This window comes from Struthio camelus, chromosome 2, assembly GCF_040807025.1.
Source record: "Struthio camelus isolate bStrCam1 chromosome 2, bStrCam1.hap1, whole genome shotgun sequence".
NCBI classification, from domain to species: domain Eukaryota; kingdom Metazoa; phylum Chordata; class Aves; order Struthioniformes; family Struthionidae; genus Struthio; species Struthio camelus.
Window position 1 is genome coordinate 29,899,773 of NC_090943.1, and position 15,220 is coordinate 29,914,992.

The 15,220-nt window shown below is 38.1% G+C and overlaps 1 protein-coding gene across 5 annotated transcripts; it reads left to right on the top strand.

The window, feature by feature from the left end:
* The first annotated feature begins 305 nt into the window (after positions 1 to 305).
* MIOS (meiosis regulator for oocyte development) lies at positions 306 to 15,116 on the top strand. 5 transcript variants are annotated; one of them, XM_068934932.1, is made up of 12 exons: positions 429 to 555; positions 930 to 1,033; positions 1,566 to 2,921; positions 3,136 to 3,234; positions 4,200 to 4,457; positions 5,759 to 5,928; positions 7,571 to 7,636; positions 8,575 to 8,733; positions 9,341 to 9,493; positions 11,152 to 11,356; positions 12,473 to 12,602; positions 12,845 to 15,116. In XM_068934932.1, exons 3-12 carry the CDS (start codon positions 1,625 to 1,627, stop codon positions 12,939 to 12,941), a joined length of 2,634 nt encoding a protein of 877 aa, XP_068791033.1. In that variant the 5' UTR covers positions 429 to 555; positions 930 to 1,033; positions 1,566 to 1,624; the 3' UTR covers positions 12,942 to 15,116. The 5 variants fall into 5 exon arrangements, with proteins under 5 accessions (XP_068791030.1, XP_068791033.1, XP_068791031.1 ...); XM_068934931.1 differs by having other exon boundaries at positions 442 to 559; XM_068934929.1 differs by lacking the exon at positions 930 to 1,033 and having other exon boundaries at positions 306 to 559.
* Positions 15,117 to 15,220: the final 104 nt, after the last annotated feature.

Genomic DNA, 15,220 nt, shown 5'->3' on the forward strand with positions numbered 1-15,220 from the left:
GTCTCTGGGCATTTTGAGGGTGTCTGTTCAGGGGCAGGGAACTCAGAGCCTCCGCTTCGTTCAGCAACGCCACTGTCACCCACCGCTGTACCGGGGTACCGCGAACTGCCCCAAACCTGCCGTTTCCGCGCCATTTCAGGGCCGCACGCGCAACCCCCGGACCCGCTACCACCTCACACAACTCATCAACCGCCGCTTCCGCAGGCGCCCCGCCCCCCGCAGACACCGCCCGCGACGCCTCCGCGCACGGCCCCGCCTCCTCCCGCCTCGGCACCGCCCACCGCGCCGCCGCCGCCGCCCGCCTCGCGGCACGCGAGGGGCGGCGCTTCCGCTGGACCAATGGAAGGAGACAGCAGCGCCGCAGCCCGAAACTGGAGGTTCCCTTCGCCCGCCCGCCCCGGAAGTGGCACGAGCTTTTCTTCCCCGTTGCCCCCCGCAACCGGAAGTCGTTGTGCGCCTCCCACTCGTGCCGCTGGGCCAGTGGGGCCGGACTGGGCCGCGGTCCCAGCCCCGCCGGTGGCGCGGCGGCGGCGGCGCTCTCGGAGGCCCCGCGCGGTGGGTGAGCAGCTGCCGCGCCCGAGGCGGGACGGGGCGAGGCGGAGGGTGGCGCTCCGCTCCGTTGCCGCCACCGCTGTGTCCCGGCGGGCCTCGCCGGCGGCGTCCTCGCTCGGTGGGCCGCTGCGCCGGGGAGGCGGGGCCGGGCCGGGCTCCGGGCTCCGGGAGGGGGGTGCCTGCGCTGCCCTGGAGCCCTCGGGAGTCCGGCTGGGGAGCCGCGGGAGAGCGAGGGCGGGGAGAGTAACCCGCAGACCCCGAAAGGAGGCTGGGGAAAGGAAGTAGTGCTTTGTTTCTTATACTTTCCCCGTCTGCTAAATATTTCTCCCAAGTTTAAAAGGTTATGGGATTGATGAGATCCTTTTTTTTGTGTGTAGGCACATGTAATTAGTCTGGACGTTCACCTGCTGAAAATGTAAATGCAAGTTAGCATAAGCGTGAGTTTATGAACGCCTCTCCACGACATATCAACAAAATCAAGGTAGTGTTGGTGCAGAAAGTAGTATTAGGAACAGTAGAATAAGATGAGGAGTGGAAAGTTGTATTCCTCTACAAATGTTCAAAGAGAGTAAGCCTTTTTAGGCTTCAGAGAAAACAGGCAGACTCTAATTTCTGTCAGTGCACTTAAATTAGGCAGAAAAATTTTCTTATACATGTTCTAGGGTGTGGCTCTTTACCAGCAGCACACTCATGGATCATGCCACATCACGTTTCAGTTGATCCTTTCTTCCTGGTATAATAATGATGTAATACTGGCATGGATTTTGTAGACACACTGAACCCTGTTGTCAGTTTTGTAGATGGCTATGTTGGTTTCTCAGGAGGTATAGTCCAGCAAAAACAAAGCATGCTGTAGGGAAAGTGATGTAACGTGTAGAGCGCTTAAGGTTTGTTTAGCCCTTAGACTAAAAGTAATTCAGAGCCTTACTCTTCTTTGTTTAAGAATGATCTCTGATTATGAAGGGGTTTGAGGGTTTTTTTGATAACATTGCTAAAAATTACTTTCTCAACAGTTTCTATGTGAATGGATATCACCTGAATCCTCCTACAAGAGTTTAAACTTACCCTAAATATGAGTGGCTCCAAACCTGATATTCTTTGGGCCCCACACCATGTTGACCGTTTTGTTGTATGTGATTCAGAATTAAGTCTTTACCACATTGAATCTGCTGTAAGTTCAGAACTGAAGGCAGGGTCCCTGCGGTTATCAGAAGAAACTACAGCTACGTTATTGTCCATAAATTCAGATACACCGTATATGAAATGTGTGGCTTGGTATCCAAAGTACGATCCTGAATGTCTTCTTGCTGTTGGACAGGCCAATGGTCGAGTGGTACTTACTAGCCTTGGTCAAGATCACAACTCAAAATCTAAAGATTTGATCGGCAAAGAGTTTGTTCCCAAACATGCACGACAATGTAATACTCTAGCGTGGAATCCACTAGACAGTAATTGGCTTGCTGCTGGATTAGATAAACACCGGGCTGACTTTTCAGTATTGATCTGGGATATTAGTAGCAAATTTGCCCCAGAGACGGCAGTTGCTACAGAGAAGGTGAGACTTTCAGCAGGAGATCCAGAAGCAGGACTGGTAGTAACAAAGCCGCTTTATGAATTAGGACAGAACGATGCTTGTCTCTCTCTTTGTTGGCTTCCACGGGATCAGAAGCTTCTTTTAGCTGGCATGCACCGAAATCTTGCTATCTTTGATCTAAGGAACACAAGCCAAAAAATATTTGTAAATACCAAGGCTGTTCAGGGAGTGACTGTCGATCCATATTTCCATGATCGTGTAGCTTCTTTCTATGAAGGTCAGGTTGCCATATGGGATTTGAGGAAGTTTGAAAAGCCTGTTTTGACCTTGACAGAGCAACCAAAACCTCTAACAAAAGTAGCATGGTGTCCAACAAGAACTGGACTGTTAGCTACTTTAACAAGGGATAGTAATATCATTAGATTGTATGACATGCAGCATACACCTACACCTATTGGAGATGAAACTGAGCCGACAATCATTGAAAGAAGTGTCCAACCCTGTGAAAACTACATTGCTTCATTTGCTTGGCATCCCACAAGTCAAAATCGAATGGTGGTAGTGACTCCCAATAGAACTATGTCCGACTTCACAGTTTTTGAAAGGATTTCTCTTGCGTGGAGTCCAGTAACATCTTTAATGTGGGCTTGTGGGCGACATTTATATGAATGTACAGAAGAAGGAAAGGCTAGTTCCTTGGAAAAAGACATAGCTACCAAAATGCGGCTGAGAGCTCTATCAAGATATGGTCTTGACACTGAACAAGTGTGGAGAAATCACCTCCTAGCTGGAAATGAGGATCCTCAGCTGAAATCGCTTTGGTATACGCTGCATTATATCCTTTATTTCACTGTATTATTTTATGGTATTAATTCTGAAGAAGTAACATACCTTTATATGTAAACCAATGATATGAAAAGCATGAAAGTCTTAAATAATGCAACATCCTGTAAATACTTTGTGTATGTTAATAGCATATGATCTTTTAGTTTAAAAAAATGTTTTCCAAATGCTTGGGGAAAAATTAAGCTTCCTATACATGAAAATACTCATGAAGCAGTATACTGAAGATATGGATCAAAAACTTACAGGAAACAAAGGTCCCTTAGTTTATGCTGGCATTAAATCAATTGTGAAGTCATCTTTGGGTAAGAATGTTCCAACTTTAATATGTTATAGCATATTTACACAAGGATGCACTTGTGGGTTCATTTAAAAAAAAAATTAAAAGAGGCTATATAAAAACATAGAAATGAAGAATTTTTGTTTATGATTTAATATATATAACTCGACAGTTTGTATTACAGTAATTTCCAGAATTTTGGGTGTTCTTTGAAAGTCAGTAGTCATAAAAAGAAAGTATCCTTCGTGTTTGAAGTACATCTGTAATTGAACTATTTCAGAGGGGTGTTTTGACTGTGATACTGAAAATGCTTGTTCCTCCTATAACAATTTGTTATATTTTTCTAAGTTCCACATAAGGGTATGGCTCTAGAAAAATGTCCTTATTGTAGTTACTGCTAATGTAATAAATGCATTTATCTAACTATTTAAGGAGCTTATCTTATTTTGAAGTCATAATTGCCCCTTGTGCATCACGTTATGCCTCTCTTGCTCAGTGAAGTTTTTGTTAATTTAATCTGTTATTTGAATCTCTTCTTCTGTGTTCATTGCATGCTTTATTAATATTTATGCTCCTTAGAGCAAAAAATAACTCTTCAGTGCTGGGGAAGCTTCTAGCATGTTTATGCCTGCTGAGAATAAGAGAACTGATAGAGCACATGCTTAACTGGGTATTCTGTATTTTCAAAGTCAACGCACAGATCACTCGTATCAATTTGGTAACAGGAACATCCAAAATCCTAGAGTTTAGAGAAGAAGACTTGGTGGGAAACGTGTGTCAAGTTTAGAGGTGTGATTTTTAGCAGATCAAAATAAAATCTTATGTATGCTGCTGCTGCTCCTTACCGTTGAGTTACTAGTAATGTTAATTTGAAGTAGTAAAATATGATACTCAGCTTTCGTACTCTGCTTTACTATTGAAATCAAAGTGTTACAATTGCAATTTAAATGTTTATTTAAGTCATGATTCAAGTCTTTTTCCCCTTTTTAGGAACAACAGAGAACCTCAGACATAGCAGGAGTGGATCGGATAGACAGGCAGATATTATTCAGTATCTCAGTGAGGAGAGATCCTTGGCTTTGCAGCTCTGTGGGTGGATAAAGAAGGGAACAGACTTGGATGTGGAACCTTTTTTAAATTCATTGGAACAGGAAGGAGATTGGGAGCGCGCTGCTGCTGTAGCACTTTTCAACTTGGACATACGGCGAGCAATACAAATCCTAAATAAAGGTGCTTCCTCAGGAAAAGGTGTGTATTGTTTAGTATCTTTTATTTTGGAGTCCTCTATCATCTTAGTAGATTTTTTTCTGTAAACAAAATTCTGTAAGGCAGTATGAAAAGGTACCTTCAGTCTTATTAAATACCTGCTTGAATTTGGCAGTGGTTGGGCTGAAGCCCGACAATTTGACAAACACTGATCTTTCACTCCTTTCTTTAGTCTCAGTTTAAAAATGCATTGTTGTATGCTCTACTTTCTAATTAAAATAGATTGTGTGTTTTAGAATTTCCTATTGGTGCATACCCCAAAAAGGTGTTACACTAGTGGAATTTTTTTTTCTTTTAATGGCGTGCACGTTAGTTAGATGTCATGTATATCTGATTCTGTTTGGCTGCGTGCTGCTTTCTGCCAGTGCTGTGGCTGTGGAATAATTAAAATAAAATTTTCAGGATTTGCAAAAAACACTTGTTTTGGAGTAATATGTGGGTAGAGTTACAATGTATGAGGGAAAAGTTAAAGTTTTTAGAGCCAGCAGTTGGAAGTGTTTTTGTTCTGCTTTCTTGCTAGTGTTACGTCTGCGATTCTGATTTCCACCTGTGTTCTCTTATAAAAGCCTGTTTTGATACTGAAACAAAAATAACTATATGCACTAACGTGGGTAGGTATGATTCTGAACACAAAAGGAGTTATTAAGGTTCTTTTAATATTTGATAAATACTAATTAATGGGGGGGGAGGGAATCTATATATGTATGTCTGTGTGTATTTTACATAGGAAAGGTTCAGAGGTCCAGACTGGAAACTGGTCATCTCTAAATTAAAACAAACAAACAAACAAACAAACTTTCTGACAGAATGGAATTTATTAACTTAAAGTTGTTATGAAATTCAATTGTCATTCTCCAGCTAGCTCTATTAAGTAATGGCTATATGTGCGATCCTACCTTTTGTTGTAGATATGAATTATGGTAATGACAGTGTTTTCTGATAGTAGTAGGGATACATGTAGCAGTTGAAAACTATTTTAAAAACACCAGAACCAGTGTGATGTTGCTGAAAGCATAACTCGGGTAGTCATGTTTGTGGGCTTGTGTTTTTGAGATTTGTTAGCTTAACCTGAACAAAGGTATTTAAAGCAGAAACTAAAAAATGCTAGTGTATGCAAATTTATTTTAGTGATAATTAAATTATTAGTGATAATTGTACATCGTTTGCTCTTGCATTTTTGACTAAATATTTTATTTCAAAATGATGCTTTCAATTATGTTTTTAATTGGATTGTTATGTCCTAAACTCGAATATTATTTCATTGGTTGTTTTTAATAAATCAGGTGATCTGAACCTTAATGTAGTAGCAATGGCTCTATCGGGCTACACAGATGAGAAGAACTCACTTTGGAGAGAAATGTGCAGCACTCTAAGACTGCAACTGAACAATCCCTACTTGTGTGCCATGTTTGCTTTTCTGACAAGTGAGTCAGGTTCATATGATGGTGTTTTGGTGAGTAAATTTCTGTTATGTTAAAAATCCTTTAATGTGTGTGTATACACACACACACACACACACACGTATGTATATACTGGAAGTGCTATATATGAACTCCATGAAGTAATCAGAGTGTAATATTTTCTCTAAATAACGGCCAATACTTTTCTTCTAAACAGAAGAAGAAGTATTAGTGAGCATTGCATTAGCGAATTAAATAAATAAAAAGATGCATAAGCAGCCAAAATATAGGTATAATTCATATAATTTTTAGAGGAACTATAAAAGACTTCTTCATATATAGTAAATCTATTAAAATTCAACCTGGAACTTTTAAAACATCAGAAATACATTTCTTTCCTCTGCTTAATTATTTGGTAAAGGAAGAGAAGTTGATAATGGAAAAAAATGAAACAAAATGTACAGGGAAGATCACAGAAAGCTTAATAAGCTATCTTGTCATTGAATTTTATCTTATTCTTTCATATTTATTTGTTAAAATAATTTTACTTTGCTGAAATAATATGTAAAATGATAGTTTCATATCTTCTGAAATTAGTATAAAATTGCTGTGTGGAAAAGCAAACCACTTTTTTTTTTTTAATTTAATTATATAATATTTTGAAATGCTAGAGAAGTCACATACTTGGATCCTTGGTTAAAGAACATCACCAATGGTTCAGTAGAAGTTCTTTAGTCCAAGGGAGGACTGCTGTATTAAATAAGGGGTATTAAATAAGAATAAGATACAAGATACGAGCACCTGGGGAGAGAAACTTGTTTTTTTTCTTCCTTCAGTCAAGAGAAAATGCTCTTGCTTTCTAGATGTTAGGTAATCATTTCATAGTTTTTCGGTTTGGAAACTGACAGATCATAAGGTGTCCTTTCATTTTAATTTTTCCTTTAATGATGCTTGTTGAAATTTCCATGAAAAAGATTTTGCCAATCACGTTTTCTTATCCTAAGAATGACAGGAGGGATAAATATGGGCACAACTAAGTATCAGAGTATTTGCTCTGGTTAAGGTAGGCCTAGAGAATGTAGTCAGTGTTTTTCACTCAGCATCGGGTCTAGTAAAATAGGATTAGAAAGTAGAAAGTGAATGCTATTACATTGCTGCACTTCAGATGCCAATATACCTGACAAACTCTTTGCGTATGTGTGTGGTTTTAGAAGGCAATTTTGTGTTTAGTCTAGCTATTTCAACAATGTGGTAAGTGAAAAGCTGTTTGGGGCGGGGGGGGGGAAGTCAACCCCTCCCATCCCCGCTATGACTTGGTGAGACTCTTGGCTATGTGTCCTAGAAGCATTGTAGCCCAGTGCTACACAACTTGCAGAGTTTTTGTTATCTAGAGTTTACATAAACCATATAGGATGTGTTGTACCAGGCTTTCCTGCCATTTAAGTAGACTTTTCCAGGTAGCCATAGTCTTGTGCACTTGCACATGCTCTCTCTTGCGTGCACACTCTCTCTATATCTCTTGAGCATAAACAAGTCTGCTGATACTTAGCATTAACTTTGCTCAGATGTGATGCTTTCTTTGTAAATCATCATAGTATTAGCTGTACAGTAACACAAATGTTCTGATTTTTACAATGTATTGAAAAATTGGAAACTTGGCATGTGATGGTAGTATTCTCATTTTTCTCTCCCAAGTATGAAAATAATGTAGCTGTACGAGACAGAGTGGCATTTGCTTGTAAGTTCCTCAATGATGCACAGGTAAGTGTGCGGCTGTGTATCTGAGCAAACCGTTAAACTGTGGCTTTATTCAGAGAGTGAAGAAACTCTGGAGAGGTGGGGGTAAACAGTGGAAGCAATGAGTTGTTAATGATTCCTATTTCTCCTCACAATAGGAAGTAAACTACGGTATGACCTGATCTTCAGTTTGTACCTTGGGTTTGACTTTTGTCATAATTAATAATGGGGTTTTTTTGTTTTTTAATGATATACTAGTTTGTTAAATTTTATTGCATTGTCTATCTAACTGAAGATTATTCATACTTACATAGTTGTTAGTAATCTTAACTTTGACATACGTTTGATAAACATTTGATATTATTTATAGTATAAAATATTTTATGAGGGGGTGCTATCAATTTTGTAGTAATTTAGTTTTGATTCTGCAACAGATCATGCTGTGGTCATATCTTTTGTACTCAGTGAGGCGCTATGATGGTGAAGAATCCACCGCCAGGAAATAAGGCCATTGAAACTGGGTCACAGTGTGTCACAGCTTGTTTCCCAATCATGCTTTCTTGTGTGGCTTACATTTAATTGGTGAACACAGTTTAGTCTTCTGACTTTTTTGAAACATATTTAGTGAAACTTATTTCTAGATGTTTACATTCTCTTGAATTAAGGTTTGAATTTAAAAGAAAATATTTCTACTGTAAATTCATTGAAGTGTGTAAAGAATAGGTGATCTCCCTCTTTCCACTTCATATCAGGAGGCTTAAAGTAGGTAGATAAAGATTTGCATTGTATACAGGTTGCGGTACAGTAAATCCGTATTCATTTTTCTGCATAGCATTCAGTAAACAGAATATGTTGTTAGCAAAATAGAAAGTTATTCAAATCATTGAAAGTTTTGTCATATGCCAAAACAAATGGTTTAGGGGGAGCGAACAGAAGGCAAAAGTTAAGTAATTTTTTTGTAGCTGAACAGGTTTATTGAAAAGCTGACGAATGAAATGAAAGATGCTGGGAATTTGGAGGGAATACTGTTAACAGGATTGACAAAAGATGGAGTGGACTTGATGGAAAGTTATGTTGACAGAACTGGAGATGTCCAGACAGCAAGCTATTGTATGTTACAGGTTAGTATTTCTCTCAAAAATAAATCTGTATGTAAGAGAACTAAATAAACTTTCCTTAGCGCTATAGTACTGAATCTTGTGTTGTGAACTAAGAAGTATTTTATATTGTGGCAGTAATCATTTCTGGTTTGTGCAACCATCTGAAGCACTGGATATAAACTGCAAATACGCGTCTTCGCTCTCTCTGGTTAAAACATCTTGAGGAGATAGTAGGGGAAAAAGAAGGCAAAAGAGGAAAATAGCTGAGCTGGGAATACCACCAGTTCTTCTGTTTATTATTGGTTTGTTTCCTGGTTAACTCAGAACATGCTTTAATGATAATAATGAGATGTATACTCTGATATGTGATAGAATTTTATAATCTTTGATCTGACAGATGAGAGTTTTTAGGAAAACAGGACAGCATGAGTATTTTCAACCTGAGAGGCAGACTTAAGAAAATTAAGTTTCAGCAAACTTAAGTTATTCAGTTTAGCAGAAAACTCATCTTTTTCCAGATACATTGCACTTATATCTTGCAGTATGCCATGTAAAACCTTTCTCAAAAGTGAGTAACCTGTATTGTGAATGTTTACTGTGTCTGGCATTTTTTTACTGTCTGCTTTAGGGTTCTCCATCAGATGTACTCAAGGATGAGAGGGTTCAGTACTGGATCGAGAACTACAGGAATCTCTTAGATGCCTGGAGATTTTGGCATAAACGTGCAGAATTTGATATACATAGGAGTAAGCTGGATCCTAGTTCAAAACCTTTAGCCCAGGTAAACGTGAATCTTTTATGAAGAAGTGTGGCCAAGCCAGAAAGGAGGGAGGCATGGTACTGCTATAGAAAAAGTTTTTAGCTGCACCTCAGCTTTCATGAGGATTCATGTTACAAAAGAAGCTTTGGACTAAGACTGCCCTAAAAATGTAGCCATGTTTATTCAGGATGATTTGGAGGAAAGCGATAAGTAAATGTTTTGATAGTTCAAGAATAGGGGAATACGGCAAACAAATTTACTTTTCTTCATAGCTAATCTAGGAAATCAGTTCCCTACCGTTTTTATTCAAGTGTTCTCTTCCCCCTGTTAACATTTTTCTTACCAATAATTTGTCGTTCAGAAACTTTTACTTTTTAGCACTTTTTCTGGGGAAACTCTTCTTTCTGCCATTCAAAAAGCAAAATCAGAGATGCTTCATCCAGTTGAGCCTAGGATGATACTGAAATCAGGGATTTAAACCATGAGCTGGTACAGATTGGCTTTGCTTTAACTGAAGCAGTTACTTTGAAGTCTTTGAATCTAAACTAAAACTGAACAACAGATACTCTCATCATCAGTTCAGAACATTAGCTAAACCAGAAACTGATGCCCTGTCCAAATATTATCTGCTTAACATTTGGTAGCATTTTTAGATGCCATGGCTTGACCCCCCCCCCCCCCCCAGCTCCATCACACTCTCATGTCTCTCAAGTATGTACATTGCAAGCCTTAGGGACCCAAGGGTCTCTAAGGAAGGCTGTTTTTGAATTTATGCATCCTTCACAGCTGTTTAAGGAGAGCTCCACCTATACTGCTCCAAGTAGGAGGGAGCTGAATTTACTGGTTGTTCTTTTTGTGATTAACGTAAATGTCCCCCTAAAGAGTTTAAAGTATGTGATCCTCAATATCTAGCCTCCACTTGTGGCTTAAGGTATGCAGATGAAGATTGTTAGGAAAATCTGCATGTTGGGGACTCTAGAGCAGGTCAGCTGACTCTAAAGAGGGAGAAACATGATTTTAATTGTACAGTAAATAGAGTAAACTTAATTTCTTTCATTACTTCACGTACAACTTTTTAAATCTTAAATAATACCTTTCCAAATCTTAGCAGTTATGCAACTTTTATGTGCTTTTGAAGTAACGGTATCATAAAAGCCTGCTTTCCTGAGCTGCATGTCAAATCTATAACCTGAGATGTTAGGAACACCTTCAAAAGTAACCTTAGCTTTCCAGCACATTCTCTATAGTTTCTGGGACTATGCCCTCCTAGAAGCTGCATCAATAGACATAGAAGCTCTGTGTATATGCTGTTTGTGCTGGGATTGATTTACTGAGTATGGAGGAGAAGAAGCGGTAGCAGTGTTTTTTGCCTTTTCAGTGCATGCATGGCTAATGTAGCATTTTTCCAGCTTGCCAATTCTACTGGCCATTCTAGGATGCAGGAGACAAGCTATTATGCTAAGAACCCAAATAACAAGCAGCTATTGGCAGGGGGGCAGAAGCTGTTGGGTAATGCCCCTCTGTATCTGAAAGAGTCAATAACGTAGACCTTCAATCTTTACGAAGAAAATTCTCATGTAAATTAGTTTGTGGTTAACAGAGTGAATGTCTTTGTTAGCTTGAACTGGAACAATAGCAAAAACGAAGTGAAAACATTAATTGCCTTTTGTTCTCTTCAGGTGTTTGTGAGTTGCAATTTCTGTGGAAAGTCAATTTCTTACAGCTGTTCAGCTATTCCTCACCAGGGACGAGGTTTTAGCCAGTACGGAGTTAGCGGTTCACCAACCAAGTCGAAGGTTACAAGCTGTCCTGGTTGTCGTAAACCCCTTCCTCGCTGTGCGCTTTGCTTGATAAATATGGGAACACCAGTTTCGAGCTGTCCAGGTATGATAGAATGATTTTAAGTTATTCAGCTAGAGTACTAGTTTAGATGCCAAATTAGCAGTTCCTGTCGGAAGATCTTCCGTTGCACCTTTTTCTTTGTATTCCACGTCACTTTGTAAATGTTCATGCTCTTAATTTTGAAGGAGGGAGACTATAACGGAAAACTTGTTTACCTCCCATCCAATTCTATGATGAAACCTATGTCTTTGTTTTTTGGTGTCAGGCAGTATGCATAATTAGTTGGTTTTGACCCTTTTTTTCAATGAGATTGTCAGTGAAGTTCCATGGTTTAGACAGACAAAAATATTCAAGTGTTGTGGTATTCCGCATTCAGAGCCTTAAAGTTGTAAGAAATGTGTTTTTCTCAAGGTGAATTGTAGGGAGTACAGAAGTCTTGGAATGTAAATTATTATTTTTAGTTGGAAGAGGTAGAGAGAATAAATTTAATATGGTTTACTTGCTGTCCATAAGTATGAAAGAACGTACATGTCATGCTATCACAGCTAAGAAATACTGTGACTAGAATCTCTTGGTTGTAAATGTCTTGGGCTCAGTGTTGTACAACATCTAAATCTTCATTTTATCCGTGTTTATATGTCAGAATTGTTGGAGCCATGAACAACTGTGCAGTTGCCATCTATTCATATACCTTCTATATCTTCTCATTTTTTCATTGATCTGTTATGACTTTTATATTGTAATTGTTCCAATTCATAACTTAGATTTTTGTTGGTTGTTTTGGTATATTTCTGAAGCAGAACACTTCAGGTGCAGTAGAACAGGTCAATAAATCACTGGAACTGAAATCAATCACTGTTGAATCACAATTATAAATCCCTGTTGAAAGAGATTCTGTCTATAAAGGCTTTTTAATAAGCAAGTTTAACGTGTCTGTGAGATATGAAACAATAGCCGAGTAATATAATTCTGATGTTTTTTCACGAGTTCTCAGCTGTTTAGTAATTTCACCAACTTTCCTTTTAAAATCATGGCACTTTGTTCACATGAAGCTCCTAATTTCAGATTTATTCTAATAATGTTACTGGCATTGAAATGTAAATAAATGTGATGACTTACAAGCATACTGGTTGGGATTGGGGGTGTGACTCTGTACAGGAGGATCCAAGTCTGATGAAAAAGTGGATCTTAGCAAAGACAAGAAGTTAGCCCAGTTCAACAACTGGTTTACCTGGTGCCACAACTGCAGACACGGTGGACATGCTGGCCATATGCTCAGCTGGTTCAGGTAAGTTGATTTGAAAACCTTTAGTATTTCACTTAAACTTTGTATGCTGCACTAAATAGGACATGCCTCCTTCGTAATATGCGCTGTTATGCTTGTTTTTTCTAAAGCGTATGCACAACTTACTATGCTGTTGAGTTTTTTGAGAATATTATGTTGCTGCAGCAGCTTAAATTTACAGATAATAAAATTCTTGTAAATATTATTTTATTGGTTTTGTTTTATTTCTTTTTTACCCTATCTAGGGACCATACAGAGTGCCCAGTTTCTGCCTGTTCATGTAAGTGTATGCAGTTGGATACAACAGGGAATCTCATTCCAGCGGAGACTGTCCAAGCATAAATATTAAATTTGAAAATGTCAGGCACCCTGATGGATGTCTGTAACAGTCCAAGCATATATTTTAGAAGAAAGCTGCTTGTGACTCACTAACTGTGAAAAAATAAATTGCTATCAGATTAATAAACTGATGTGTGTATGACTGCTTGGTAGAAACAAGATACTCCTGAAATGAGCCAGTGAGCTTTTGGGTATGTTATGTGGGCTTTCGTCAGCAGGTTAAAGTGGTTCAGCTCAAAAGCACTCCCAGAAGCTTTGCTAAAATTCAAAGCACTTTTAACAAAGCTTTCAGGGTAGTGCCCTTATCTGTGTTTCCAAAAAAACTGTTTATATTGTGTTTAGTGAAAGTGGGCCTTCAAAATAAACATCTGAAGAGTCTTCTTTTGAAGATCCCACAGTCCTTTCACTGATTGATCACTCTTGTATGCAAAGTCATTTTCTTCTAAGTTCATTCAAAGTGCCACTACTAACTGTATTCTAAATATCTTTATTTTAAAGAAAAGTCCATTTCTTTCTGTTCTCAAGTTTTGTTAATAGTAAAGCATCTTTGCAATTCAAGATCATATTAAATATACCTACATACCTAGCTGATGTGAATTTTAATGTTAAACAATTTGGGGGGGGGGGGGGGGGGGGAAGGCTGACCTTAACAAGACATCTGCATCCTGGAGAAGAGTTCCCTGAAAGTCACGTGTCAGTTTCGGGGCAAAGTGCAGGTAAACTATAGGAGTTTCGATTGGATTAATTTATTTTAATATAATGCTGTGAAGATCTGAAATCTCAAAGACTTGAGACTTGTAAATACTCAGTTTTAAGCTATGTTCTGCGTTTTGACTACAAATGAATAGCAAAGACATATTGAATACTAAAGACTTCTGGATAATCGGGATTTACTTGTGCTTCTGAAGTATGCTGGGAAGCATGAAAAGAACCAGTAAATCTTTTTTCCTCATTAGCATATTTATTTCTCTTTCCAGTGTTTTTGTAACCCTGCTTCAGGTCACCAGTAAACACCAGTTTGCTCCCAAAAAGTTGCACAACTTTAGGTCGTTGACTAAAAATAGTTTTTCTTTCTTACCAGCTGAAAATAAGATTATTTATTAACTCAAGAGAAGGTCAATGATACTTGCTAATACTGTGCTAGGAGCTAATCAGTATTGTTGTCCTTGATTTTTGGTAGGCAACAAAATTCACACAAATTAGGGAAAAAATCTGTTTTAAGGTATGTGATAATAACATCAGTTTTTGGTGTGTGTTTATTTACTAGTAGAAACAGGAAATGAGTTACTTAAAACTTGTGTGCTATCAAATACTAAATGGAATGCTAGCAATAAACTTTTACCATATTACCAATGTGAAAATTGGTGTTTTAAGAGGATATACTGTTATATACCAGTAGTTCTAAGTGTGTAGTGCGGTTGCAGTAAGATAGAATGCGAAAACGTATTTTCTGTAGATACACATGATGATGATGCATCATTTGGGACTTTAGTTATGTTTTCTGATTTAATGTTGATGTTGTAAATACATCTGTTATATTAACTCTGATCTAAAATTCTTGCCAAATGACAAAGATATTTTAAGTGCAAATCTAAGAGGTACTTGATATTTTTAGTCAGACTGTCATGGAAGACCAGTAAATGTTTTTTCCTTATTAGAATATTTATTTCTCTTTCCAATATTTTTGCAGTTGTTTGAGAAAGCTCTTCTATCTAAAGTGTTCTCCATTAATAAATGTAAACTGGTGTTTAACCGATGATACTCTATATATGTAAATATGGGCAAGAAAACTTTCACGTGATGGGAATGAGGATTTGTTAAGTGTCAAGCATATGTTTTTATTCCTCTACTTAGCAAACTTTCCTGATAAATTCCATGTCTAGTTGAATGCAACTAATTTACAATGTCTCTTTTCTTGAATGAAGAAAACTCACTTACAGCATTTTGGATTTGACTATACCTGTTTGTGTCAAATTCTATCATTTCATTAAATTAGGAGCAAGCTTTGATTCTCAGTGTGTCCTTGAAACATTTTGGATTATGAATGTGTGTATATTGCAGTTTGTATTCAAGCTTTCACTATTTGCAAACCTTTATTATAAAATGAGGTGTGTGCTTTTAATCATTAGTTTTTTTCTTGTTTTGCTTTTAACCTAATAAAGCTGTGATTGTATTGTGTGTGACTTCTTGTCATTTAACCAAAAGCATAGCTACAGCCATTTCATTAACTAAGTTGTTTATATTTTACTGTTTTCTAGTATCGGCTGGATTTAAAAATTGGG

Bases quoted from the DNA above. Each gene is read 5' to 3' on its own strand.
- MIOS (XM_068934929.1), top strand. From the start codon at position 1,625: ATGAGTGGCTCCAAACCTGATATTCTTTGGGCCCCACACCATGTTGAC. The intron at 11,357-12,472 runs GTATGATAGAAT...GACTCTGTACAG, and splicing joins ACCAGTTTCGAGCTGTCCAG to GAGGATCCAAGTCTGATGAA. The intron at 12,603-12,844 runs GTAAGTTGATTT...TACCCTATCTAG, and splicing joins CATATGCTCAGCTGGTTCAG to GGACCATACAGAGTGCCCAG.